The sequence below is a fragment of the Acanthochromis polyacanthus genome, chromosome 20 (genome assembly GCF_021347895.1).
Source record: "Acanthochromis polyacanthus isolate Apoly-LR-REF ecotype Palm Island chromosome 20, KAUST_Apoly_ChrSc, whole genome shotgun sequence".
In the NCBI taxonomy this organism is placed as follows: domain Eukaryota; kingdom Metazoa; phylum Chordata; class Actinopteri; family Pomacentridae; genus Acanthochromis; species Acanthochromis polyacanthus.
Genome location: NC_067132.1, coordinates 25,896,391 through 25,921,960, shown reverse-complemented (window position 1 = coordinate 25,921,960; position 25,570 = coordinate 25,896,391). Strand labels below are relative to the sequence as shown.

At 39.9% G+C, this 25,570-nt stretch overlaps 2 protein-coding genes across 5 annotated transcripts in view; both read right to left on the bottom strand.

Annotated features, from left to right (window-relative positions):
* The window catches only part of map3k15 (mitogen-activated protein kinase kinase kinase 15), a 29,808-nt gene extending 13,879 nt beyond the window's left edge, over positions 1-15,929 (bottom strand). Inside the window, exons 1-17 of the mRNA XM_051940652.1 lie at positions 14,644-15,929; positions 10,123-10,262; positions 9,231-9,254; positions 7,659-7,852; positions 7,016-7,184; positions 6,814-6,920; positions 5,470-5,640; positions 5,269-5,381; positions 4,794-4,953; positions 3,709-3,859; positions 3,508-3,615; positions 3,013-3,062; positions 2,635-2,730; positions 2,404-2,491; positions 2,029-2,162; positions 568-695; positions 149-279 (exon numbers count right to left, since the gene is read on the bottom strand). Of these exons, the coding sequence (XP_051796612.1) occupies positions 149-279; positions 568-695; positions 2,029-2,162; positions 2,404-2,491; positions 2,635-2,730; positions 3,013-3,062; positions 3,508-3,615; positions 3,709-3,859; positions 4,794-4,953; positions 5,269-5,381; positions 5,470-5,640; positions 6,814-6,920; positions 7,016-7,184; positions 7,659-7,852; positions 9,231-9,254; positions 10,123-10,262; positions 14,644-14,953 (2,274 nt within the window). The 5' untranslated portion in view covers positions 14,954-15,929. The remainder of the gene's footprint in view (positions 1-148; positions 280-567; positions 696-2,028; positions 2,163-2,403; positions 2,492-2,634; positions 2,731-3,012; positions 3,063-3,507; positions 3,616-3,708; positions 3,860-4,793; positions 4,954-5,268; positions 5,382-5,469; positions 5,641-6,813; positions 6,921-7,015; positions 7,185-7,658; positions 7,853-9,230; positions 9,255-10,122; positions 10,263-14,643) is intronic.
* A 2,478-nt stretch (positions 15,930-18,407) lies between these two features.
* The window catches only part of sh3kbp1 (SH3-domain kinase binding protein 1), a 50,746-nt gene continuing 43,583 nt past the window's right edge, over positions 18,408-25,570 (bottom strand). For all 4 annotated transcript variants that reach the window (XM_022193922.2, XM_051940654.1, XM_051940655.1 and 1 more), the window contains 4 exons: positions 24,370-24,507; positions 22,730-22,941; positions 22,585-22,648; positions 18,408-21,917 (listed from right to left, as the gene is read on the bottom strand). In XM_022193922.2, coding sequence (XP_022049614.1) covers positions 21,879-21,917; positions 22,585-22,648; positions 22,730-22,941; positions 24,370-24,507 — 453 coding nt within the window. In that variant the 3' untranslated portion in view covers positions 18,408-21,878. The remainder of the gene's footprint in view (positions 21,918-22,584; positions 22,649-22,729; positions 22,942-24,369; positions 24,508-25,570) is intronic.

Genomic DNA, 25,570 nt, shown 5'->3' with positions numbered 1-25,570 from the left:
ACACCACTTAATATATCACCAGAGACTAGCTTTGAATCCCAAAAGTACTTTTTCCGCCCCTAATTGTGACTCTTTCAATCCCGCCAATAAAAGTTTAGATGGTATCTGTTGTATACAGGTTCATCATGCTCAGTGTGGTTCCTCGTGCCTTAATGTCTCGGTGGACGATCTGGTTCTCGTGCAGGTATCGCAGCCCCTCCAGGATCTGTCTGGTGTAGAAGACGATCGTCGCCTCCTTCAGAGGACCCCATTTCGACCGCAGCAACGCAGACAGGCTTCCTGGAGAAAGGAGACAAGGAGTGTCCAAAACCTATCATGAAATGGGAAGACGACCAAGCAGTTAGAGAGACCGCCCGGCAACCGAGAGGCCACAAGAATCGATCTCTGAAATAGACTATTAGTCCATCTTGAGACTTAAGTTTCACTTAGATGAGAACATCAGCCTACTTTTAGGGCTTCAGATAGAATATCTGACTCATTCTGATGATGTTAGTCATTTTCTGCATCTCTAATTAACCTTGACTGAAGGATAAATAGGATCTCTTTCTCTGTTTCGTACAAACACACCTCCAGGAACTTGCTCCATGAAAATCTTGATGTATCCGTTCTCAGAAACAGAACCCAAATACTGGACAATGTTCCTGTGCTTTAGGTACTTGTGTAGGGCGATCTCTTCATGAAGGGGCTGGGAGTACCTGATTCACAGGATGAAAAACAGACACAAAGAAAGACAAACAAATTTGGCTTGGTGTGCTAATAATGCATGCTTTGTATTAGAAGCTCCTGCTTCACATTTATGTAATTTTACAGTCACTGAAACAGGACATAACAGCAGCATGTCGCCCTAACTACTTTGCTGCAAAACCAACAAAATACAGGTTAAAACATTACAACAATGCTTAAGTTTACTTATATTCATTTTATTCATGTTTCTCCAGCAGAGGTTAAAGTAGTGAAAACGTAAAATACATTTTTGTATCTCTCTTAATGTGAAAGTTGAGTCATAGGTTTCAGTGGTCAGATTTCTACATGTGCCGTATTCCTTCCATAATTTCTTAATGATGGATTTAAATGAACTCCAAGGGAAATTCAGTGAATTGTATTAATCCTGATTTATCCTTTATAATAACATTTTAAAGGAATTGTTTGGAACATCCTTTTGCTTTTGTTGTGTTGAAAAGAAATAAAAGCGTAAATCTTCCAAGAGGGTCTGAATACTTTTTATGGGGCACTGTATGCTGTACATTTAGTCCTTTTTGAGGGCAGTCACCATAAGGAGTCAATGAAAAGCTGGAACATGCTGATACAGTCAGTCAGAGTGAAAACAGATGACCTGAACAATTGTAGGGTTACTTCAGGGGAAACACGAGGCAAACATTGGTGTACGCTGTGATCCAACAGTCAGAACACTATTAACGGCGACATGCTCCCAGAACAGAAAGTCTATGTAGAGCACGAGGTCAACTCAGAACACTTTGGCAGTGGATAAGTTGTTGACTATCAGCAATGCATTTATTAAGAGACCTGGATCTGTTGCCACTACTGAGCCTTGCTGCCAATTTCTCTCAGTTGTCATTCAAAGCATTGCAACAAAAATCCCTTGCGGCCCAAAAAGCATTTGTCACGAGATCACTTTAGGTCAAGAGATGCCTATAAAGCTGTTGACGTGACACCTTCGGCTGCAAACAAGGTTGGGTTTTTCCTTCCAACACAAATTTTCAATCAGTGAAGAATTCATAATTGTATAATCTCACATGGGTTCCATCACTCAGTTTTCTCTTTCCATTAGTGATTTTTAACTGATGAAGATTTCACATTTTCATCACCGTGAAAAGTCCAGAAAAGTGAGTATTTTGTTTGTAACAAAGTAAAGAAAAGTCTGTGGCCTGAGCACAAACCAGTGGATGGGAGGCACTGGGAAGTTATTTACAGTGACACTGTGGCCAATGATATGCTTTACAATGTTTATATTTTTCAGATTTCTTTGTATTCTCAGCTACTGAAAACCAACAGACATAACAAACCTACCTGCTGTCTCTTTCAGGGATCTCTTTGATGGCGATTCGGACCTGGTTGCTGAGGTCTCTCCCAGCATACACCACTCCATAAGTGCCCCGACCCAGCACCACTCTGTCCCCCGTCTCATTGGTGTCGTATTCGTACTGCAGCCCACAAATACATACAGAAAGATCAAATCAAACACAGGTATTTAAAGGTTTTTAATGCAAAATAATGGACTTGCAAACAAGCTGGGGCTGTAGAGTCCAGTTGATTGATTAGTTGGTAGAATCTGGTCAGTTAAAATTGTCATTGGTTGGGCGATTGTGTGTGTATTTTCATTATTTTGTTTGAATAAGTTAGACCTACAAGTCTACAGCCCTGAAACAAGCCTAAAGCACCGACCTCCAGCGTATCTCCATCACCTTCCCCCTCCAGCTCCACAGCATGCCCCGTCCCATCAGATATCATCTCTTTCACCATGGAGCAGAACCTGAAACCCACCACCGGTTGCAGTTATTTCCAGTTCACGGCCACCAGGTCACAATCGCACATGCGTACTGTACAAACACAGTCGCAGACAAACACACACACACACACACCTACACAGACACATCTAGAGGTGTGTGTCCTCACCGACCACACTGCTCCTCAGTGGAGAAGTAGATCTGGAAGTCGTCTGAGTTGTCGTGGACGTAGAGGAAGCAGCAGCGCTCGTCGAACTTACTGATACTGCAGACAGGATGACAGAAATCATAGACTAAATCCTATTTTACCGTTATTTACACGGCTGGATGTGTTTTAGCACATCCTATAACAGAAGTCTGAAAAACTAGTTACCATGTTTTTGTGCAAAAATGTTTTTAATTTATTATCAAAAGTTGAGCAAAGGTTGAGATGAACTGGAATTTGTACTTTAACAGCCAAAAATTGTGCTTTCTGATTGATTGTATTTGTTTGGGTTTTTTTTGCTGCTCAATGTCCAACATGTCTGTTCAAACTGTTTATTGATACCTGATGCCTTTGATGGACATTGCAGTGAAGTTCCACTCATGGATTCCTTTCTGTAACAAAAGCAAATCATTTCATTTTCTACTTTATTCACATTCCATCATACAATCAATCAAAATATTGGGACTTACTCAAAGCCTCTCTTTAAAATCATAAAGCACCAGAAGGAGGTAATCAATGTATTTTGGCTTAATAAAGTATCTATCTATCTATCTATCTATCTATCTATCTATCTATCTATCTATCTATCCATCCAAGTTGGCTGCCCTTCGGCTATTGCAGAAGAGGGCAAACCAGAGTCATGTAAGTGCCAGTCGAACCTCAAACACTGAAGAAACGTGCAAAAAAATGATGAAATTTCACATTTATGTTCATTCTGTTTGCATTACACTTGACTGTTCAATCAATATAGCAACTCTTGGTGGCTGGAAATGCATTTAACGGCAGTGATCAATGAACATGAAGAGGGTTAAGGGGAGAAGAAGGTGACACTCTGACCGTTTCAGCAGGAGAAACATGCCAGATCGAGACGTTCTTCTCTTCAGCCTCGTTGTTAATCGACACATAGGACGGCTGGTAAACTTTGGTCGGCTCCAGAATTAAAACCTGTGAATAAAACACCAAAATAAAAAGTCACCCCAGCATACATGTGTGTTAAAATCACAAAATGCATGTTTCTATGTATATATGTGTTTGTACTGGAAACCGCAGTCTGTTGGTGGTTCCCTGAGTGGCCTCTACGATGATGTCCATCCAGAAGTCGAGTCTCTCTCTCTGGGGAGAATGTTCCACCATCTGCTTCTTAAACCGTTGGATGAGCTGCAGGTTCTGAACCACTGACCGCAAATACCTGGAAGGAATTGCATATAAACTAATGACATCAATAAGCATCACAACAGACCCAACAAGATGACATGGTCATCAATATCCCCCGCCACATGTGATGTCTATGAGTCTATATCCAAAATAGTGATCAAGGGCCATAACTCTGTTAAATATTATCGCACAGGTCTCATTTTCGAACTTGATCAAGGTGTCCATGGTGTGAAGCTACACACTAAAATTCGTAATCGTAGCTGTAATAGTTTCCGAAAAAAGCTGTCCCCTTCATGTCGGACGGACAGACAGACGGAAGCACGGACGGACGGACGGACGGACGGACGGACGGACGGACGGACGGACGCCAAACCTTTATCCCCCTTTTCCACTTCGTGGAGGCGGGGATAATAAATGCCCTAATCTACTAAAAATGTTGGTTATTATTTGGATTTTTGTTTAGGATTACTGTGATAAATGAGGGGAAAAAGTACAAATTATGGACTTTTTGAAAGGGGTTTGAATCGCTAACTACCACCAGAACCTCCTCTTACTTCTGCAGTAGTAAACTTGTCACTAGTATTTGAAAATGCAAAATCTAACCAGGTAATTTACAGATATTTTGATCACTACTAGATGATTTATTGGCAGGCATTATTCTGTAGAACTTAAAAAGCTTCAAACATTAAAAAACTATTTTTTTGGGACCACAGATACTTTAATTGTGTTGATTTCATGTGTAGTTAACCAAGGAAGCACATTAAATTAAGAAAAAAAGTAATTATAATAAAAAGAATGGGGATTTGGGATTTCTGTTTTCTTGTAATCTTTTCTCCTAATTATGACATGTTAAAAAACAAAGACAAAGTTTCCAAAATCCTCTTATTCCTCCTGAATGTAATGCACTTCTGTACAAACCAGCACTGCCAATACAGAAAATAAACTTTCTCGTCGTGTGGGATCTTTACCATAGTGGCGGCTTCAGTTTGAAGAGTTTCTCAGCAGCCTGAGTAGCTTTGGGGATGTCGCTCGCCAGCATGCTGACGGTGAAGAACTGGCCGATGTCCCAGTAGTTATTCATTTTCTCCAGAGAACCTTTGCGCCCCAGCAGGCTGTTCAATCTCACACCTATAAAGACAAGATCAGGAGAGGGAATGTGAACATTGTTTCCAAAGATTCTTAATGTTTTTGTGTGTGCAGGACTGCCAATACCTCCAAAAGTTTGAGGGTTTTGTAAACTCTCTGGCCTGAAAAATGAGCTTATTTTACACGTTTTGGATTTTCTGAAACAGATGAAACTTGTGCACAAACTAATAAAGCAGATGCAGTGAGCATCGTGCAGCATTTAAAAGCAAGTTGCATGTTGAAAATGCGCAAATCTGATCTTTTTTAGCTTCTTTACTGGTTTTTGAGTCCATTAAAATGGTGTGGGGGTGAGGTTACCTATTTTTCTCAGCTCCATGGAGCTCTCAAACTGCTGACCAGCAACTATGAGGAGGACAGCCAGGTTGATGCCAGAGTAGAGGGTTGGCTGCAGCTCAAAGCCCTTCCTGTACCTGCAGATAGGAGGGGGAAACAGATGAATACACAAGACGAAACAATTTTATTTAGAAAAGACCCATTTATTCTTGACTGCGCTCTCACCACTGAATGGCATTGTCTCTGTTTTTGGTGTCTTTGCAGTCCGAGTCGAGGAAAATGTCCTTGTAGATTCGTCCACAGAGGCAGAACATGTCCGGTGCAGGATGTTCACAGGACTGCAACACCTGAAGCATCACTCCAAGAGCCTGTTCCCTGTCTCCAGGACTGTTCCTCCTGCACATGTACAGATTCAGGATGAAATATTGACTGGGGTGTTTAACTGCTTGGTGGAGTTGTGACTGGCAGCATTACATTGCTGTAGTTATAGCTGGACATACAGATACATATGCTGCTCTATAAACGTGACAAAGTTGAGTAAACTGTGTAGTTACAGTCCATAGTTCACTATTTAGTATATTTCTGGTCTGTGAGTGCATTGGTTTAGCTACTGTTAATGGTCACGGTATACCAAAAAAAACATTTTGATGTAGACTTTGACCAAATATGTAACTGCTAGTCACCGTTTGCTGGCATTCTGTGGTAGCCTAACCGTGCTAGACAACCCACGGCAACAAATTTAATTCTCTGCCAGGGTGGGTCTAGTTACCCTCCATAAGGCTCAAGGTTGGATTCTCCTAAAACTGGCCGGACCAATCACCATGAAGTGTAGAGTCAGAAGGCGGCGTAACTAAGTGACGACAGAGGCGCGACGATTCTGACAGAAACAACCGGCGCACAATAAACAGTTATCTTTCGACTCGGCTTTGGCCACAGCCCTTAAAGATTTGAAGTTAAATTCAACTTGAAAGATAAACAAAGGACAGCACTGAAGTGTTTCATTGAGAAGAAAGACGCATTGGGACTTATGCCGACGGGATATGGCAAATCCATAATATACCAGTTGGTTCCGCTGGCTGGGAAGCTAATGAGACTTAGCCACAATCCGCCGTCGCTCTAGGAACTCCGTCAGCCTATTCGTTGCGCTGATTGGTTGTATACCTACCCAATCGCTGCAGAATGATTTGAAAGACAACCTTTTAGCCCGCCTCCCTCCCTGTCGAGCGGCCCTAGACCCTTGTGCCTTCAGAGCATGGGTCTAGCGCGGCTAGGCTAATTCTGTGGTGGAATAATGTAGAAAACTCATACATAAATAGCTCTTTGTAAGCTCCTCATAGTATCTCTGAAGTTTACCAGATCCTCTCTTTAATGCACAAAGGCTGTCCTTAAAATAAAGCCAATGAGTAAATAAAAAATGGAATGAAAACATGATGTCAAGAAGTTTTTTGAGTTAGAAAAAGGAATAAAGAAAGTCAACAGAGCATCTCACAGGTCCCCTAATTCCTTCGCCCATGAAGGATGTTCAATCTGTTTTGGCTACGGGTTTGAAAGCCTCCAACTGCTTCACACCTGTTGAGGGCGAAGGCGTAGTGGAACTGGATCATAGGTTGGGTCGCCAGATCGCAAGTTGGCAGCATCTCCAGAGTCTGAACCAGCTTCACCATAGCATCATAATCCTGGTGGTCAGATAAAAACACTGCACCGTCTGACATTTTTCCTTTCATTTAGCTGATGCTTCTTGAAATCACGACCATGTTTTCAGTGTTTGTACCTGAATGTCTCTGTAGGAAAACAGCAGGTTCATGACGATGTCCTGCGTTAGAACTTCCGTGTTGTCGATTCGGAGTTTGATCCGGGAAAGCTCCTTGGCTAGCTCCTCCCCCTGGTACTTCTCTCGGGCCTTCCTGATGTCGTTGAGCAGGGTGTCCTTAAAGGAAGCACTGCATGGAAGAAAATCAAGAAAATTCGTGGGAGAAGGAGCAAGATTGAGATAATTTTGATGATGATAAGAGGTAAGGGGTTACATAAATGTGCGGAAGGTGATGAAAGAATAAGGGTATGATGGCAGTTTGGATTTCAGGGAAGCTGATTTTCCTCTCAGAAATCAATAATCAAAGCAAAAATCCACCTCGTGAGGCTAAAGGGCTACCATTAAATAGCAATACAAGATGCATGTATTCAAAGTATATGTAACACTTTATTGTGCTTTTTGAATCTTTATAATCATAAATGATCCTATATTGTATATTTTTCTACTGTGCTGGTGTTCACATTACTCTTTCTGCTTGCTACTGTAACTTTCCCTGAGGAAGTTTTTATTCTATTCTATCTCTACTGCAGTATCTTGAAAGATAAAACAGAGGCAACATTTTCTTCTGTACTTGTGTGTGTCTGTGTTTTAGTGTACATCCTACCAGGATGTAACGTGGATGTCCTTCAGCAGGCTGGTGAATCGGTCGGTCAGCGGGACGCACAGCGGCCCCAGCAGGTTGTCCCAGCTGGGCTGCATGTACTCGCTGGCCCTCCGCTGGGCATCGCTCTCACAGCACATGTACTCATGGTTAGGAGTCACTATGTAGGGGATGAAGTAGTAGTTACCACTGGATGCCTGGAAGGACGGAGGGAGAGGACGCAGATTAGTGTTTAAAGAAAGCAGGACTCTGTTTGCAGGAGATTTTAAACATCTGCTGCCGTTATACATCAGATAAACACACAAGCCGGATACTGACGCCAGGTGTTAAAGGAGACCAGAAGGACAAGAAGGAAGAGAGATGAAGAGAGAGGGGATTAGAGAGTGATTAATGAGGAGGATCAGTACACCAGAGATTCTCTGGCAGCATCATGACAACATCAGCAAAGGTTAGCAGGAATAATAAACCTCACGTGGCTGTTAAACATCCAGAACAGCAGGAATTTATGCACACAAATACACTCTGTAGCTTCTATCACTCATTCCACCTCTGTGTTTTCAGGCGTTCTGCAGCTTATTCTTTGCTTTCACTCCTTTCTGCCATCTATCACTCATACTAGGTGCATGATGATGAAGATAAACAGATAAATGCTACTTGTTCACTTCCTCTCTAACATGTAACAAATGTTGTTACACATAAAACAAAATACAAAAATGACACCATGACTGATGAAGTTGCAGCCAGAGAGCCAAACAGTGAGCTGAAACTTACTATTAAGCTCCTTTTTACATTGTTTTCACATTACCACACTTTAAAAAAACCAATGCTACTCTAACGAACTCTTTCATCAACATCACGTGGCTGACAATACCTACTCCTGTGGTTACAAAGCTGCCAATATATGATATATGCTCTATTTTAGCTGTAAATTATTGCAGAATGTAGCTAAACATGATCAAACTGTGAGTTACAGTACGTTTGCCCAGTCTGCAGCTCATTTTTTCCCTCTTTGGCACTGCAAGTTGTTAGAGGATGTAATGTGTTAATCACACAACCAGCAACCCATGGGAAGGTCTTTGTTTTCCAGCCTCACCTCCATGTTTTTTTTTGTTTTAGTATGAGCAGGAAATCTCCCAGCATGCTTTGGTGCAAGCCTGGTACCTACTTTATTGCGCAATCCAGAGCCTCTGTACTCTGGAGGCAACTGAACCCAGGGAAAGCCTACCGCTGGAGGACGAGCGGCCTACTCCACAAACACACATGTACACAAACGGAAAGCACACAAACTGGATATTAAACTCAAGTTTCTATGAAAAGTAGCTGCTTAAAAGCCAGGTTTGTATTTCAGGAGCCTGCCGTGCATGTTTGAGCACATGTGAGGCTATGTATATGATATATATATATATATATATATATAGAGAGAGAGAGAGAGAGAGAGAGAGAGCATGTCTATGTGCATTCCTGCATGCTTTTCTGCATGAGATGCCACGAATATTATTCCAGGAATAGAAGGAGGTAGTGTGCACGCATAAATCACTGTGAAGTGCACACACAAACACACACGTGGAAACTTACTGTGTTTTTCTGCGCCACCATGTCCTGCACGGAGAGAAAACAAAGAGAATGTGTTTGAAGGCAGCATGGCAGAACGACAAAGTGTATCCTCACCTGCTTTAACCCTATAAGACCTAAATATGGAAAAAAATGAGCAAAAAAATAAAGAAAATTTAAAAAATTAATTTAAGTATGTATGTAATTAATTTTGTTTAGTACAATAAATAAATAAAATTGAAGAAATAAACTATATATATATATATATATATGTATATATACATACATACGTAATTTATTTAGTGAAATATATACAAACAGATATAAAATATAATATGTATTATTTTTTGTTATGTATAAATTATTGTTTAGTAAATAAATTATATGTATTTGTTTTTGCTCATAATTATATATTTTTCTGTAAAATATATATATAAAATATAAATAAAAATAGTACATTTAGCATTTTATTTTCTATATTTAGTTATATATACACACATTATTTTTAAGTATTTTACCAAATAAATTATATATTATACATTATTATTTTTCTCATTTTAAATGATATATATGTTTCTGCAAATATATCTAAAAATATATAAAATGTAATATATATTATTTAGTTTTATGTATTTTGCTAATTTTTTTCTATATTTGTACACACACACACACACACACACACATATATATACACATAAATACTAGAAAATAATAATTTAATAAAATATAACTGAAGTATTTTTGCAACAGTGGGTTTTACAGGATTAAACAGCTGGCAGGCCTCACAGTGCTGAACACACGCACGCACACACACACACAAGTCTAGAAATAACTTTGTGGATCACTTTGTTCGATGGAGGCATGGGGGAATGGTAACCATGAACTCTGGGTTACACTGCAGGGAGAGTGGTGCTACCTTCAGGGACTGGGCGGTGTCGGGGTCGGTGTCGTGGTACAGGATGACGTTGTTGGCCATGTCGAAGCTCTCCCTCACGCCCAGGTGGTAAAACAGGGAGGGCTGGCGAAACACGTCGCTCATGTCCACAACCGCGATGTCTGGAGGGAGGAAGTGATGGTGATGACAACGTAGAAATGTGCCTCGAAGCACAAATTTTAACAGAAAGAAAAAACTGTTTGCAGAAGTGAAATTCGGATAAGATTCAAGTTCATGTTGAAATCCATCTGCTTATGAGCGTCACTATGACCAAATTCTACTAAATATGGGGAAGTGAAAGTTGTTAAGAGAGGTTAAAACAAGAAAAATACTGATGGAACACCTCACTTGCTTTTTCCCCCCATTTTTGTGGCCTGATAAATGGTTTAGTACCAAAATGTTGTGCTGATAAATGCGCCTTTTCAAGCTCCTCACTTGCGAGATACCAAAACATCACGATGTGCAAGAATCTTCAATCCAGAATTGGAGGACTTTTTACGTCCCGCCCATCAAATTTCAAATAATCCATCTACAAAATACTAAAACATGCAGTTGTTGTGTAAATTTACTTGTCCTGAGACCAAATCTAAAAAAACTAGGAGAAAAGAAGGTTTGAAAATATTTTTAAAAATACCAAATAATATTGTAAATAATAATTATTATGCATGTGGACCACAGCAGCACTGTTAGCATAACCTTTATAGCTGGTAGAAGAAGCAGAAAACAGTGACTCAACAGTTTTCCTAAAGAATGGGTAGAGCCTTCTTCCTCTGAGCTGACAGTGCTTTTTTTTATGAATTGCATGTTTCAACCAGCAGTGCTTAGCGTAAATGCCCCCAGCACAGCAAACATGCAACGCTGTGAACCTGTGTAACCAGAACAAGAACGGGCAAAGATCCAGACAAGAAGAACCATACTTTTGCGTTGCACAGCGCATGAATCAAACATCTCTGGTGGAGTTCTGCTCACTGTGCAGCAACAAAACCCTAGAAATGAATATCCATAAGGGAATTATTTCACCATCACGCATTAGCATGAAAACATCAGCGTGTTTCTGTCACTGTTTACTACAAACCTTGAATGCGACCAGACTGAGGCCAGATAAGGTTTAGCTCTCAGATTTTGTCGTGTTTCTTGGCTTCATTTACTGCATTCTGCCTACTGGCCAGTGCGTTTGTGTAACTGAATCCATATCGTCTGCAGCAGAGGTGTGGACAACGTCACGGTCCGGTATTAATAGCTGAAGATTCAAGGCTTTAAAGAGCAGCTCTGCTTTCACTACAGTAAAAACCTGTCAGCTTTACATGATGAATACAGAATGGTGAAACCCGTGACTAGAAAACTAGCAAAGAAACAGAGGAAACCATTTAATTCTAAGCAAATAAAGACTGTGGGGTTACATAGGGTCACACTGTTCTAGGTAGTATTACTGGAAGTCATTATGTCATTAATAACAGCAGTGAGGAAATAAATATAGATTAGAATTTCAAATAATTGAAATTATACATAGTACAGAGCACTGAAGAAGGCAGAGGTCATCACTAAACCTTTTAGGGCTCTACTGGATTGCAATTAATTAGTTAATTTTACACAGTTTCTATCCAGAGCCACATAATGTATGGATAAAATCATAGAAAAGAGAAAAATAAGAGATTATTTTAATGGATAATGCAGTGTAAAGACTGAAACATAAATAGCAATGGTCTCTATAGGCTTTATTAAGGTCATTTATTAGCAGTAAAATTTTAAACTGAGCCAGTAAAGCTTTATATTTTATCCTTTGCACTGTTGAAGAAATTTGGGCATCCACAAACTTTTGACCGGTAGTATAATTCTTTGATTTGTCAAACATTTCCCTTTTTACAGCGCATGCTAGAATGTTAAATCTCTGCTCACACTGAACAATAGGGATGAAAACCAAACAGCACACAAGGAATGTAAACAGTCCTAAACATGCCATGTGCTGATAGAAATCACTTCCTGCGGCCAGACATTGTTCAGCATTCCCAGCAGTGACACTGGACCAGTAAAGGCTTCATGTTTTTCAGCAACAAGGCTGTGAGCCAACAACGAAATGAGAATTTAAGCTGTCTGCTCTTTCTCTTTAATCCAACACCCTCACACTGTGTCCTCTGAATAAATAAAAGGAAACGGTGTCACAACTCTTTGTGAAGCAGCTCAATCTCACTCAAGCACAGAGGGAAATATTAACAGTAATCTACAACACAATAGTGCTATTTTATTATAATTTGATGGCATCGCTGACTGTCAAATCACAATAAACAGCTGCAATTTCATAACAAATTACTGTGAATTTACTGTAAAAAGGGTGATTTGCTGTTCAAGTTATACAACTAGTAGGGGCCTAACTACTTGACTGTGGATTTACAAACAAATATTTTAAAGAAAGGACAAAATTAAGTGGTTTTGAAAAAGGCAAAATAACAGAAAATAGTCTTTTGATACACTACTGTTCAAAGGTTTGGGGTCACTTAGAAATGTCCTTATTTTTGAAAGAAAAGCAGTTTTCTTTCATGAAGACAACATTAAATGAATCAGAAATACAGTGTAGACCTTGCTAATGTGGTAAATGACTATTCTAGCTGGAAACAGCTGATTTTTAATGGAATATCTCCATAGGGGTACAGAGGAACATTTCCATCAACCATCACTCCTGTGTTCTAATGCTACATTTTGTTAGCTAACAGTGTGGAAAGGCTAATTGATGATTAGAAAACCCTTGTAGCAGTTATGTTAGCACATGAATGAAAGCGTCAGTTTACATGAAAAACATGAAATTGTCTGGGTGAGCCCAAACCTTTGAACCATAGTATATATATTTTCAGGTTTGGAACTAAAGTATAAACTGTACTGAATATAAAGTAGTTAAAAGTTGTGTTATCATCCACCTATAAGGGTAAAATGTTCCCTAAACTGTGCTACATTAGAATTAACAAAAATATTCTCTGTACTGATGCATTTTTACACACTTTTACTCATATTTTTGTTACCTTAAGTCCATTTTCTGATACTGCTTCTGTGCTGGGGAAGATTCTGAGTGGGGATATTTACTGGACATGGAGTATTTTTACTCTTTTTTTATTAGTATTTCTACATAAGGGTCCTAATTCTTCTTCCATCATCCAGTAAACTGCATCCTGTAAACACACATGTGCACTTACATGGTGTCACCACAGCTGGAATTACAATAACAGATAGAGATATACACGTTTCTATCAAGACAAAAGGGACATTCAGTGATTAGTTAGCTTTAATAATAAATATTTGAGAGCAAACATGTTTTTCTGTAGGTTTAAATGTTTATATGTGAGTCTAACTGCTGGGCTGACCTCTGCGTTTCAGGCTTCTTGCTTCCTTCCTGTTGGAGAGTTGTGCAGTAACCATGGTAACGGCAGCATTTAGCAGCAATTTCCTGAAAATCTTTGCTAACTGTGCTGTTAACCTGAATATAGTCTGTGTTTGTAAACCGCAGTGGAAAAACCACATCTCAGCTCACACTATGAAAACACTTTGACCTGAATACATCCGTTTTTAACAAAGAGCTTCAAAATTTCCCCATTTAAAGTCAATTTAGCAACAACAGGTCACCCACAGAGAAGTCAACCTGAGTGTTAGTTTGTTGTCTTTTGCTGTTACTAGCAGCTACGCTCGTGTATTTGTAAAGAAAATAATGACAATATTACAGCACGGCAAAAAGTCCAACAAAAGAGTTAACAGATAAACACTGTATGCTTTAAATTTCTTTACTTCCCTTAAACTTTTTCCAATCTTTTAATCAGAATGCATGTTTGTTGTTGTAGTTTGTTTGGTGTGTACTTTGTTAATCCTTTGAATCATGGTCTTTTAAATTACTCACTTATGTTTGTCATCATGGCTTTATTCCCTGAATGCATACTTTGTGTTGCACATATCTTTACATTTAAAAGGTGGACACAGTCTTTATTATATCTTTTTTCATTGTATCGTTTCTATTTATTGTCTCTATCCAGCTGCAGTACATTGTATGATCCCAAGAGATCACAGTTTATCTCAAATTGAAACGTTGCTTACAGACATATGCTATCATAAATAATTAACTGTGTGGTCTAGATAACCTGCATTTCACCTGGAAACACTTCATTAATCAGATTTTGCTAATAAATGCAGTGTTTATCAGGTGATATTTTAGGCTGTCTCTGATTTGTAATAGATTTCTTTAAGTTGGAGAAGGAATACACTAGCAGATCTATGTTGCAAGTAAATATGCATGATGATTAAACTTTTTATGACAATGCTCTGGGATAAGGTAACTGCTCTCCATAAAAAACGCCATGGCTGCTCATAAAACCTGGCATGGAGACATTCAAGCTGCTTTGCTCAGGAGACAGTTCTGTTTCAACGCCATGTGACTGTGGCTGTTTCAACACGTTGAAGCAACTTTGTGTGCAGCTAAACTTCCCAACATTGACTATTTTGTGACCTTTCAGCTCAACTCAAACTCACCTGCGTCGTAGAAACTGTCCAGCACCGACGTCTCTCCAAAGTCCAGTCTCCCAAACGTGACGGTGGTGAGCAGGGCGCTCTCCGAGTCGCAGGCTCTCTGCAGACACTGCAGAGCTCCGGACTCCGGGCTGCTCGCCATCACAGACTTCAGCCCGTCGTTCAGGACATATACGACCCGCAGGGAGCGCTGCTTGGCCGGAGGACTGGGGCTGGACACGTCGCCCCTCTCTCGGTCCCGCTCCAGTAAGCACACCCCGGCCGAGTGCTCTCCTCCCATGTCGGCGACCTGCGCGCTCTGCCCCGTTTCCATAGCGCAAACCTGGGAAGCGTCTCTGCTGTATTTATCTCCTTCCCTCTCCGCTCGCTGTCCGCCTCTCCACCCTCTTTATTCTGGCTGCTCCTCCGTCTCGTCCTCCTCTCGCTCACTCGTGGCGCACCTGTCGTCGCTGGAGAGCAGCGCGTCTGGGTTTGTCCTCCCGCATCTCCGCCTCATTAACTCCCATCATCTGCCGATTATCTCGCACCACGAAGCCCGCTTCACCCAGACTGGATCCGACTAGATCACCGAGAGAGAGGAGGTCATGTTGGTGCATCCAGAAGTTAAATTAACACGTTTTAGGGCTCCAAAGTCTCTCAGCGCGAATTCTGGCCGATCAGCTCAGGTCCTGCTCCAAGTCTGAAATGTTATCTCCATGTCTGCAGATGTCTAAATATATAACTGACTGTCCTTGTGGCCCCCTTCCCTACTCTCTGCGCGCAACAGCCAAGTTATTCTCAGTTATGTTGTCTACAGCAAGATAAGAAACAGAGGGCTGGTGTGATTTATTCTCTTCCTCATGCGTAATTGTCCAAAACCAAGATTTTATCGCTCTAAAAGCAGAAGTCGTCACTTATTTCGAAATATAAAGCTTTCAGATTTAAAATAAAGCCCCAGTAAAAGGGACATTTCGCAGTTTGCACACTGATCTCGCAGAGAATGAAGTTCTCGGCGTTATGGATGAGAATGCTCCATTACGCACTGGTTCCACGTGTTAAAACTGGACTGCAGTGACTGCCAGAGGTCATCTTTCACACCCAGACTGAGGGACTGAGGCTCATCAGACACTCAGTGGTCCTTCCTGGAGTACCAACAGGGAAGAACCACTTTGCCTTTATTGTGATGTTTATGTAACACTCAACAAGTGGAATACTACAGTAATTGTGTCATGTTATTCATCTTAATTTATCTACTTTTATATTCCAAATATATTCCAAATCTCACAGATAGAGCAGTAGCAGGACTAGACTGTTCATCATTGCAGCTTCTCTCAAGCAAATGAGGTAAAACTGCAAAAAAAAAAAACGATTCAGACTTCATTCAAGGTGCACCACAAAAGCTATAGGCCGCAAATAATCTTCGCATTTCTCATAATAATGTCCGTTTAATCCTGTCTTAACTGAATTTTGGCCGCAGAAAACAAAATGTGCAACGTGATACGATGAAGTTGTCAGTTGCTTGTTTATATGCCAGAAATTATGCAGCAACCATATCACTTATTTGAAGTTTGTACCCAATATTCACTCTCTTTTAGCTCCGTTTTACCTTTATCAGATAGCGCATCGTTTAGATAATGACAGGGAGGACAAAAACACAAAAGTCCCCTGGCAGATTGGTACTCTGGACATTGTAGCTTATTTTTATTCACTTTTCTGCAGCTAGTTTCATTAATATGTTGTTGAAATATCTGTTGAATATCTGCTTGAAAGCTGACTGTGGAAGATAATCATGTTTTTGCATTCCATGGTAAATACTTGCCACACAGCGTCCCTGTTTTTGAACATCTTGATGTAGCACAAGCTCATGAAGTTTAAGATATAAGACTAAAACTACTACACAACTTCTCCGTTAATACATATAAACTCCATGATTGCTTTGTGGCAAAGTTGGTGGTTTCCTGTCATGTTTTAGACAAGACAATCTTACTTTTGTACAGGCCAGTGCACATCTTTTATAATAAAGACTACTCCTCTTGTCGGCCATTAATCTCAACTGTAGTAAACAAGGGTGGAATTCTCTCTCCACTAATCTCCATTTAAATGTTGTCTTCCCAGAACCTGTTTGGTGACTTCATGTTTCTTTCACATCCATTCAACCTTAGGAATCAGAAAAGACATGGGGACTTCTGTGCGCACAGATGCCAAATCCAAATGATCCCCCTTGTATGCAGCGTTTCTGACAAGTACAGACAAGCCAAAGTTACCCTTTACTGGCTGACATGATTTTAAGGGAAAGCCACAAATCAGATTTAAACATTTTTGTGTATTTGTTATTCATTATACTCACTCAATTAGGTCACATTCTTCTTAAAACCTGTTCATTATCAGTGGTGTGTTTGTTTACTCCTGAAAATAAAGACAACTCAAGGAGCCCTCAGTAGAGGGCAGAACCACGCCCTCTACTGGCGAAAACCCTGTCCTCCCTATACAAATGGTGCAATATGTATCAATTTTGATCATCGTATGCATCTCCCTTCCTACTTGATCTGCTGACCTGTAACTCCACAACTGAGCAGGGGACCTTAGACTGATCTTCAGTGCCAAGTTTGATTATCCTGACTTCAGCAGTTGCAGAGATATCAGACCGGACATAGCCACATACATACATACTTACCCAGCCAGATACCGCCTGCCGACGCACCCGTCAGGCGTGGTTAATAATTATCATTAGGGTACAGACAAGCCAGTGTGTGGTCCCCAGTCCACCTGAAATCCTCAACCTCAGTCCAGTGCATCATCTCTGGGTTTTACTTTCTTTCTTTAAATAAAGTTTATTAAGTAGAGATCATTTCTTTATCATATTTGTGTATACATGGGATTTACTTTTCATTACTGCATTGAAAAATAGGCTAAAGTGCTACACTTCAAGGGAAGGTGGGCAATTTCAAAATATTTTCCCCCGACTGTATAAAAAACAGATTATTAAAAGTAATGATTAGCAATAATAACTGAATTGACACATTTTGTTGCGATAAATCTTCCTGCTTTATCGCTCAGCCCTACACCAAACCCACTTTAAGTTAAGGTGTGTAAAAGTGCTTAACTTACCTTATGGTAATTAGCTAGGACAACCTTTAAAGAGAAATATCACTAAAATGAATGGACATGAACATAGTCAGTTAAAAAGTGAATAAACTTGATACTCTACCATCGTTTGCCCAGTTAGCCTGCATAATATAGGAGCTGACGTTCGCGAACTTGCCGGCAGGTAGCCGTTAGCAGCATTGGCTAGCTAATGTTAGCTAGTTAGCATCATCAAAGTTGCAGTAGAACAAGAAGTTTGAAAACATTAACTTTAAAAAAAAATAAATAAATAAAAAAAAAAAATATATATATATATATATATAATTTGATGTCAAAATCTTGTCACCTTAATTATGGTTGACTCTCCAGCTTCTGTTTTTAAATTAGTGGTTTTAACTTGGTTGATGGACATGAATCTGCTTAAATATGCGTTTGGTCTAACTGAAGTGGGGGAACAAAGGCAAATAAAGTGTGATGATAATTACTTAGCACAGAAAATACTTAAGCAATTTTCAAAACAGGAGTCAAAATCAATTAAGGTCCTTTTCAAAGTCATATTCAGGACCAATCATACGTTATATTATACCATGGTGGGTGCAAATTCTGAACAGATTTGAAGTTTATCAAATTATATGGGCAGATTAGAACTTTTCTTCTTGTTCACTAAGATTTTGAGCGATCTCAATCACACAGGAGCATACACATACAGTACATAATAGCATCTTTATTACACTGAAATATAAAAGTATATATATTTATCACTATCCTGGAGAGAAAGGACCAAGTCAAGAAAACAACTTGTAGCCTCAGTTGTAGCAGTTTCCTCGTTGTCATACGAAAGACAGCAAGAAAAGAAAAGAAACGAAAACAAAGATCTGGAATCAAAAACAGGAAGGCCACAGTGACGGGTTGCCATAGATTCTGTGCACATATAAGGAAGGGAGGCAAACAGCCGTACATGCTGCCACACATACACTCACATGCACACACACATTTTAATCTTTCTTTTTACCTGTGAGGACCTTTCATTGACTACATTCCTCGAGCCCTGTCCGTAATCACCTGTACGTGGACGATGGTTTGAGTTTTAGGGTTGTGATGCGGCCAGCACAACAGCTTGGTTAGCTTTACGGAGTCATGGAGCAAAAGTGCAAAAGCAAACAAAGAATAATGAGGTTGTTGTACAGAAGGCATTGACTTGATAAACATCATACAAGTGTGTCTGTGCAATGGCGAATACTTTTCTTCAGTCACATATCACTGGGTAGTTTTCTGTTTTGTTAAAGAAATAACTTGCCATTTATGGAAATGTGCTATTTTTGCATCCATGATGAGAATTACGTGAGAAGATCTCATGTTTGAACAGGAAAAGTGAAGCTGGGAGCCTGGAGATAGTTAGCTTAGCTTAGCATAAAGACTGGAAACTGAGGGAAACAGGTAGCCTGGCTGTGTCCAAAAGTAACAAGCGACTGTCATTCACAAAAGAAAAATATAATCTATTTCATCATTTTTGATAAAAGATAAGAGACCTAGCAAATATTATAAAATGTCCAATATGCAAATAGGGCAAGAATTAGAACCCTTTAGAACTTGCCTATGAATCATCATATGATTCAAAACAGGCACAGATCTCATAATTATCTGATAATCGGTCATGTTTATCAGATTTTCTGTGCTTTCTCTGTGTTTACATAACTTTCAGACCTCACAGTATACCTTATTTGTATAATCTGCACAGGGGTTATGTGCTAAAGTATTGTTGCAAAACCCCAAATTGTAAATTTTACACCTTATAGAGAAACAAACAAGGTATCCTGTGAATTTGTTGCTATTGCACACAGCAGCAGTCTTTATGTTAAGCTAAGCTAAGCACCTGCAGACATGTTTTTCCCCAGATGTACGTCCACTTCTTTAAGTAGCACCTTAAGTGTCAGTACTCATCATGTCAACAATGTTTTTTCATTATGCTGTTACAGAAAATTCCTATGTGCTTGCCAGTTTAACCCTCCCAGAGGTGTGATATCTGACTGTAGATTCAAACAATAAAAAGCCATGTTTAAGGTTAGCGAAAAACTGTACATTCCAGTACTAGTGCTTCTGAAAATGGCTGATGCTTCAGAATCACCCGCCTGCAGTGTACCTTAGAAACATTGAGCACAGTTGGAGTTTCGATTGTAATCTTTACCCTAAGACCGAATCCTAATTTTGAAGGAGACATATCATGCTGTTTGTGATTTACCGTCATATGTATACTGTTACTTCATTATACATGATAAAATTTACAAAACTTGAAGGGAATGTGTACGAAAATTCTCCCTGCAACAGTTCATTTGCAATGTTATGTCCATTTCCTCATAAAAGTGACATCAGATTTTTCACAAAAGCCCACAAACAGCCACAGATTCTGTAGCATTTGTTGCTTAGTGGGTTGTTAGTGTCGTCAACTAACTTTTCAAGCTTCAACACGTAAAAATGTAGTTAAGACGTTGACATCTTCAGCAAAAACTAAAAAAAAAAAAAAAAAACAAAGAAAAGAATTGCAATCAGACTGTTACTGTTTTTGTCAGAACCGAGTGTGCTCATTGGGAAGAGGCTCTTGATGACAGGAGCTGAAAGGGCAAATCTCAGATAAATAACACAGTTGTGCAAGTAGAGCCCATAATATTAATATAGACCCAGAAATGTGCATGATATGTCCCCTCTAATCCTGCTGAAGAAGCCAGGATCCAGCTAATACAACAACTACAGCCGCATTTATACCGCAATGTCCAAGAACTTTCCAAGAAACTAAAGTTTCCTTCACCTCTTTTGTTTCCACTACAGTTCCATAAAGACTGGACAAATTAAAAAAAGCACAAAATGTTTCCTATGTAATTTTTTGAGCATGACAACACAAAAAAGTGCTTAAAGCCTGGACTCTGACATTTGTCCTGCTGTCAGAATTTTTATCCACAGCTCCACAATGTGTTGAAGCATAGAGAACAAATACTAGGATTGACTTGTTTGCAGTTGCAGGTTTTTAACAGTGGCTATTTAAAAATTGTGGAAAATAAAATTCTGACCTGAAAGTTCCCAAATACTGTTGAGATGACTACCCGTTGAAGTATGGACTTTTTGGTGAGAAAAACTATCTCTTGGGATCTTTGTTGAGACACTGATTCCTACAGTGGAAACCAGGTTCTCGCATCTCGTTTTTCAGCAAGCTGATTTTAGAAAGTCAAAGCAACGTAAAAAAAAAACCTGACATCCTGTACCAGATCCAAGTTATTTACACTTTGAGGTGACTTCAAATTTGATTCCAATCCGATTTCTACAGATGTGTCTAAGTACGGATGTTTGGCCACTTTATGTCTTGAAACATGAAACTCACATCAAAAGTGATGAATATGTTGAGCAGAATCAGTGCTGCTACTAGCTGACTGCTGTGGACAAAAGTCTGTAGACAGACACCAAAAAAAGGTCTGCTGGCAACACTTCCTGCTGGAAGGAACCTAATGCATCACCAGCGCAGCTACGTAGTTGCTGATGCCTCTGATTTGCTGTCTGAACAAAGCATTAGTTCCTGGGAAAGTTCCTGCAGCGTTAATGCAGCTAATATGTTAAAATGTCCCTATTTTCAACATCTACACCTACAGTCCCCACATGGATGGAAAACAAACAAGCACACACACACACACACACACACACACACACACACACAGATAAGAGGTGAAGGCCGCAGAGTGGACGCAGAACAGCACAGAGGTCGTCTGAACCGACCGGGCTACGGAAGTCAAAGTTTCCTTCACACTCAGAAACATAAAGTACCAGTGATGAGGTCGCCCGCTGCAGCCTTGGCTCCGTGTCATCGTTCTGAAACCGTGGCAACACACAGCGACGGGCCGCGGTCAGTCAGTACCAGTGGCATAGCAAGCTCCGAAAAAGAAAGCAGTAAACTGAAGAGAGAAGCTTCTTTAGAAGAAAAAATAAAGACGTAAACACAGGATAAGGCGGCGTCGGGGGGGGGGGGGGGGGGGGGGGGGAGGTGGCTGACTCCATGGTGCTGAACTGTTGCTGATCGTGACGATCATTTGGCACAAACTTTTGTTTTGGCTGAAGTGTCTCGGCCAACAGTAAGAATGTTTTTAAAATGATGGCCTCCGATGTGGTGATCAGAGTATGACAGTAAGGATGCTTCATTTGGACAGGCTCTTCTTTATGTGCTCTACCTCCATCTGTGAAGCAACACAGATACATTGTTAGCTGAATAACTGTACAAAAAATACAAATATCTAAATATTAATGTATCCTCTAGAACTGGAATCAAATATATTTTAAGTGAACAGTGCTAGTAAGGGTTATGTACTTAAGTGCAACTTGATAGTGTCTTCATATAGCATGCTAAGCTAAGACATTACCAGTGTTACGGTGATATAGTGTGAAAATGTGGGGATGTAAAAATTTTTTTATAAAAAACAAGAAATTTACATAAGCAGTATTGATAGTGTGTAGATTTGTGCATGAATCTGTAGAAATTCTGAAAATGGACAATTATGTGAATGTAGAAAATAATCCCTTTATGTGTAGAAAAATTGGTTGAGTAGAAAAATATATTACAAAACAATATTGCATAGATGATTTCGTGAGCATAAAATACTGATACTGCTCAAATTCAGCTATATGTACACAAAATTATATTGCATTCAGTATTAGTATTCCTGCACTAATAATGTAGGGTTGTGCATTAGTCAAGCATGCATTTGGAAGTATACTAAATATACTTTAATTAGGAGTTTCCTTTTTAAAATCTGGGTTTTCTCATGTTGCTGTTCATTTGTAGACCTGCATTGATTTACTTATTCCATAAACACATCTGCTCTCTTCACTCCTTTACGTTCCCACCTGTAAACTAAGACGAATCTTCTTCTCCTCATCCAGCGCGTTGGCCAGGTGCTTCATTTCCAGCCTGAAATAAATCAACACAAACAGCTCAGTACGCATGCTATGCAGTCCTCCACCTGTGCAGGCTTATGAAGCACCCTCTTACTTGTGCTGGCTCTTCAGCAGGTCTATGGAGGCCCTCAGGTCTCTCAGCTGGTTCCTGAGTTCCTCCAGCGTTGGGGGGGTCAGCGGCGAGTGTCGGAGCTCAGGGGAGGGGCTCAGACCCGAAGAGGAAGACGGGGAGGCGGGGCGGTGGCTGGCGTTCGGTGGTGCCAGGACAGAGGGCTTGGCGGGCAGTGGTGCTTTACCGTCATGTGCCTGACACAAACACATTTCAAGCATTTATTAGTAGGTTTTCCCATCACATTCAGAAATTTATCTGGTGCAAAATGACACAAAAACAGTGAGAATATACACTGCCCGGCCAAAAACAAAGTCGCAAAAAGTCTCTAATATTTCATTGGACCGCCTTTAGCTTTGAGTATGGCACTCATTCGCTGTGGCATCATTTTGATAAGCTTCTGTAATGTCACAGCATTTATTTCTGTCCAGAGTTACATTAATTTTTTACCAAGATCTTATATTGATGATGGGAGAGTTGGACCGCTGCACAAAGTCTTCTTTAGCACATCACGAAGATTCTCAACGAGGCTGAGGTCTGTCCATGTGTGATAATGACGTCTCATGCTCCCTGATCCACTCATTCACAATGTGAGCCCCATGAATCCAGGCATTGTCATCTTGGAACATGTCCATTTCATCAGGGAAGAAAACCTCCACTGATGTAAAGTCCTGTTCATTCAGTATATTCAGGTAGTCAGCTGATCTCATTCTTTGGGAACATAACGTTGTTGAACCTGACCAACCCCAGATCATAACCCTAACCCCCACAGGCTGGTAGGAACTAGACATGATTAGTTCATCACTTCATCCACCTCTCTTCTTACCCTGATGCCCCCATCACTGTGGAATAAATCTGGACTCATCAGACCACATAACTAACCACATTTGTTCCTCAAAGACGATGGTTCTCCACTATCCTTCAGGTTTTAAAAATGCGTTGGACAGTTCTTAACCTGATTTTAGTACAGTAGTTCTAGACAGTTCTTGTTTTCTTTGCTTGATGCAGGCCCATAATTTGACCCTTCTGAGACAGATTAACATCCTTTCCATGACAACAGCATATGTCTTCCAACACGGTTGTTTAAGAAATGAGAAGCTCCTCACTGTGTTAGCTAGGGTTAAAGAAGTTGTTGCAGCTGAAACATACTCATCACTGCAGTAATTATCCAATGGAAGGCTTTTACCTATTTGCTTAGTTAAATCCAGATGCTGACTTTGTTTTTGGCCAGGCAGTATACAACGGTGTTGCAAAGTTTTGGCAAGCAAGCTCATGAATGAACTTTTTGTGTTATTTTTAAGCAATCTACTGCTGAGAGGGCAAAACTCTACATCTGGCCAAACTCAATGTGTTTAGTAAAATGGTGAGATACGATGAAAACACTCAAAAATGATGGACATGGAGTGTTTGGCAACCCTACAGGCTGTAAGGTTTATCCTTGCTTTCAGCCTGAAATATAAACTTATTCATAGAAATGTAAACAATTTGTTATCTGTTAACATACTTTAACATCTAACATTGGCCAGCAGGTCTGTGTTTTAACTTGGATCAGAAACAGGAAAATGTGTAGTTTGGCGCTCTCTGCTGGATGAAATAAATAGTGCGTGTGGGTGCAGCAGTCGTACAGAGATGGTGGGGATTCCTTTCCTCAGGGAAACTTCGACAGATCTGGTGGAGGCGGACTCGTGGTCGTCCTTCCCTCGGTCCTTCTCTTTCCTTTCCTCCACTGTGGGCGAGTCCAGGTCGGTGCTGGACAGAGAAGACTGCAGGATGGAGAAATGTGGTTAGTTAGGGTTTTTACTTATGAACGACAATCCACAACAAAAACAAAGCAATAATAACAACAAAAACTATGAAGAAATCATGAATTTTGTCAGCCATGAAGATTTAACTGTGATAACAGATTAAGACCAATATGAGAGACTAGAAGGAGATAAAATAAAAGACGATATATAGTATATTTATTTCAAAATTTAAAGCATATAAGCAGCTCCAACAGTCCAACAAAAAACATGGCCAATTATCCTATTTGCCAAAAGTCAGATGTGAAGATTGATAGCACTTCTAAATTTGTTCTTGAATATTAAGTTGCAGCTGAAACTGTTAGCTTAGCGTAAAGGCTAGAAACAAGCGGAAACAGCTAACCTAAATCTCTCCAGAAATAAAAAACTTGCCTACCAGCACCTCAAAAGCAAAGCTATTAACTGTTTCTTTAAGCTCTACTTGCATACATCATTGAACAGTCTAAGCATTAACTTTTACAAACATTTTACACATTTGTTTGCAAAATCTTGTTTTTTTCAGTAACTAAAGCAGTCAGATGAACGTAGTACAGTAAAAAGTACATGATAACAGCCAAAGTAGCATGAAAAGCACATTGGGACAGTAAGTAAAATACTCGAGAAAGTATATTTAATCACTGCGGTCATTAGTTTCATTTTTCTCCTGCCAGCCATATATAACAAATACAAATTAATTACTGTAAGATACAAGCACAAGATACAAGCGTTATAATTCCATGTGATGTTAAATGGTGAAACAGAAAGTGAATTTATATTTTTGTATTTACTTTTCAGCACTGAAGCAATTCTGTGTGTATGTTCCGCTTCTTCAAACTTGCTGTTCAAGACATATCCTGCTTATTTAACCTGTAAATAACTAGTTTCCTGCATATTCAATGGACTGATATTAAGGTGGTATTGATCTTTCAATCAGACTGCTAAGGGAGTGAAATAAAGCACATTAAAAAAACTGTTGCTTTGACCCTAAAATGTTGGCATGAAGAGCAGAGAGGGGTGGGGGTTTATGATCTATACCAAAACCAGC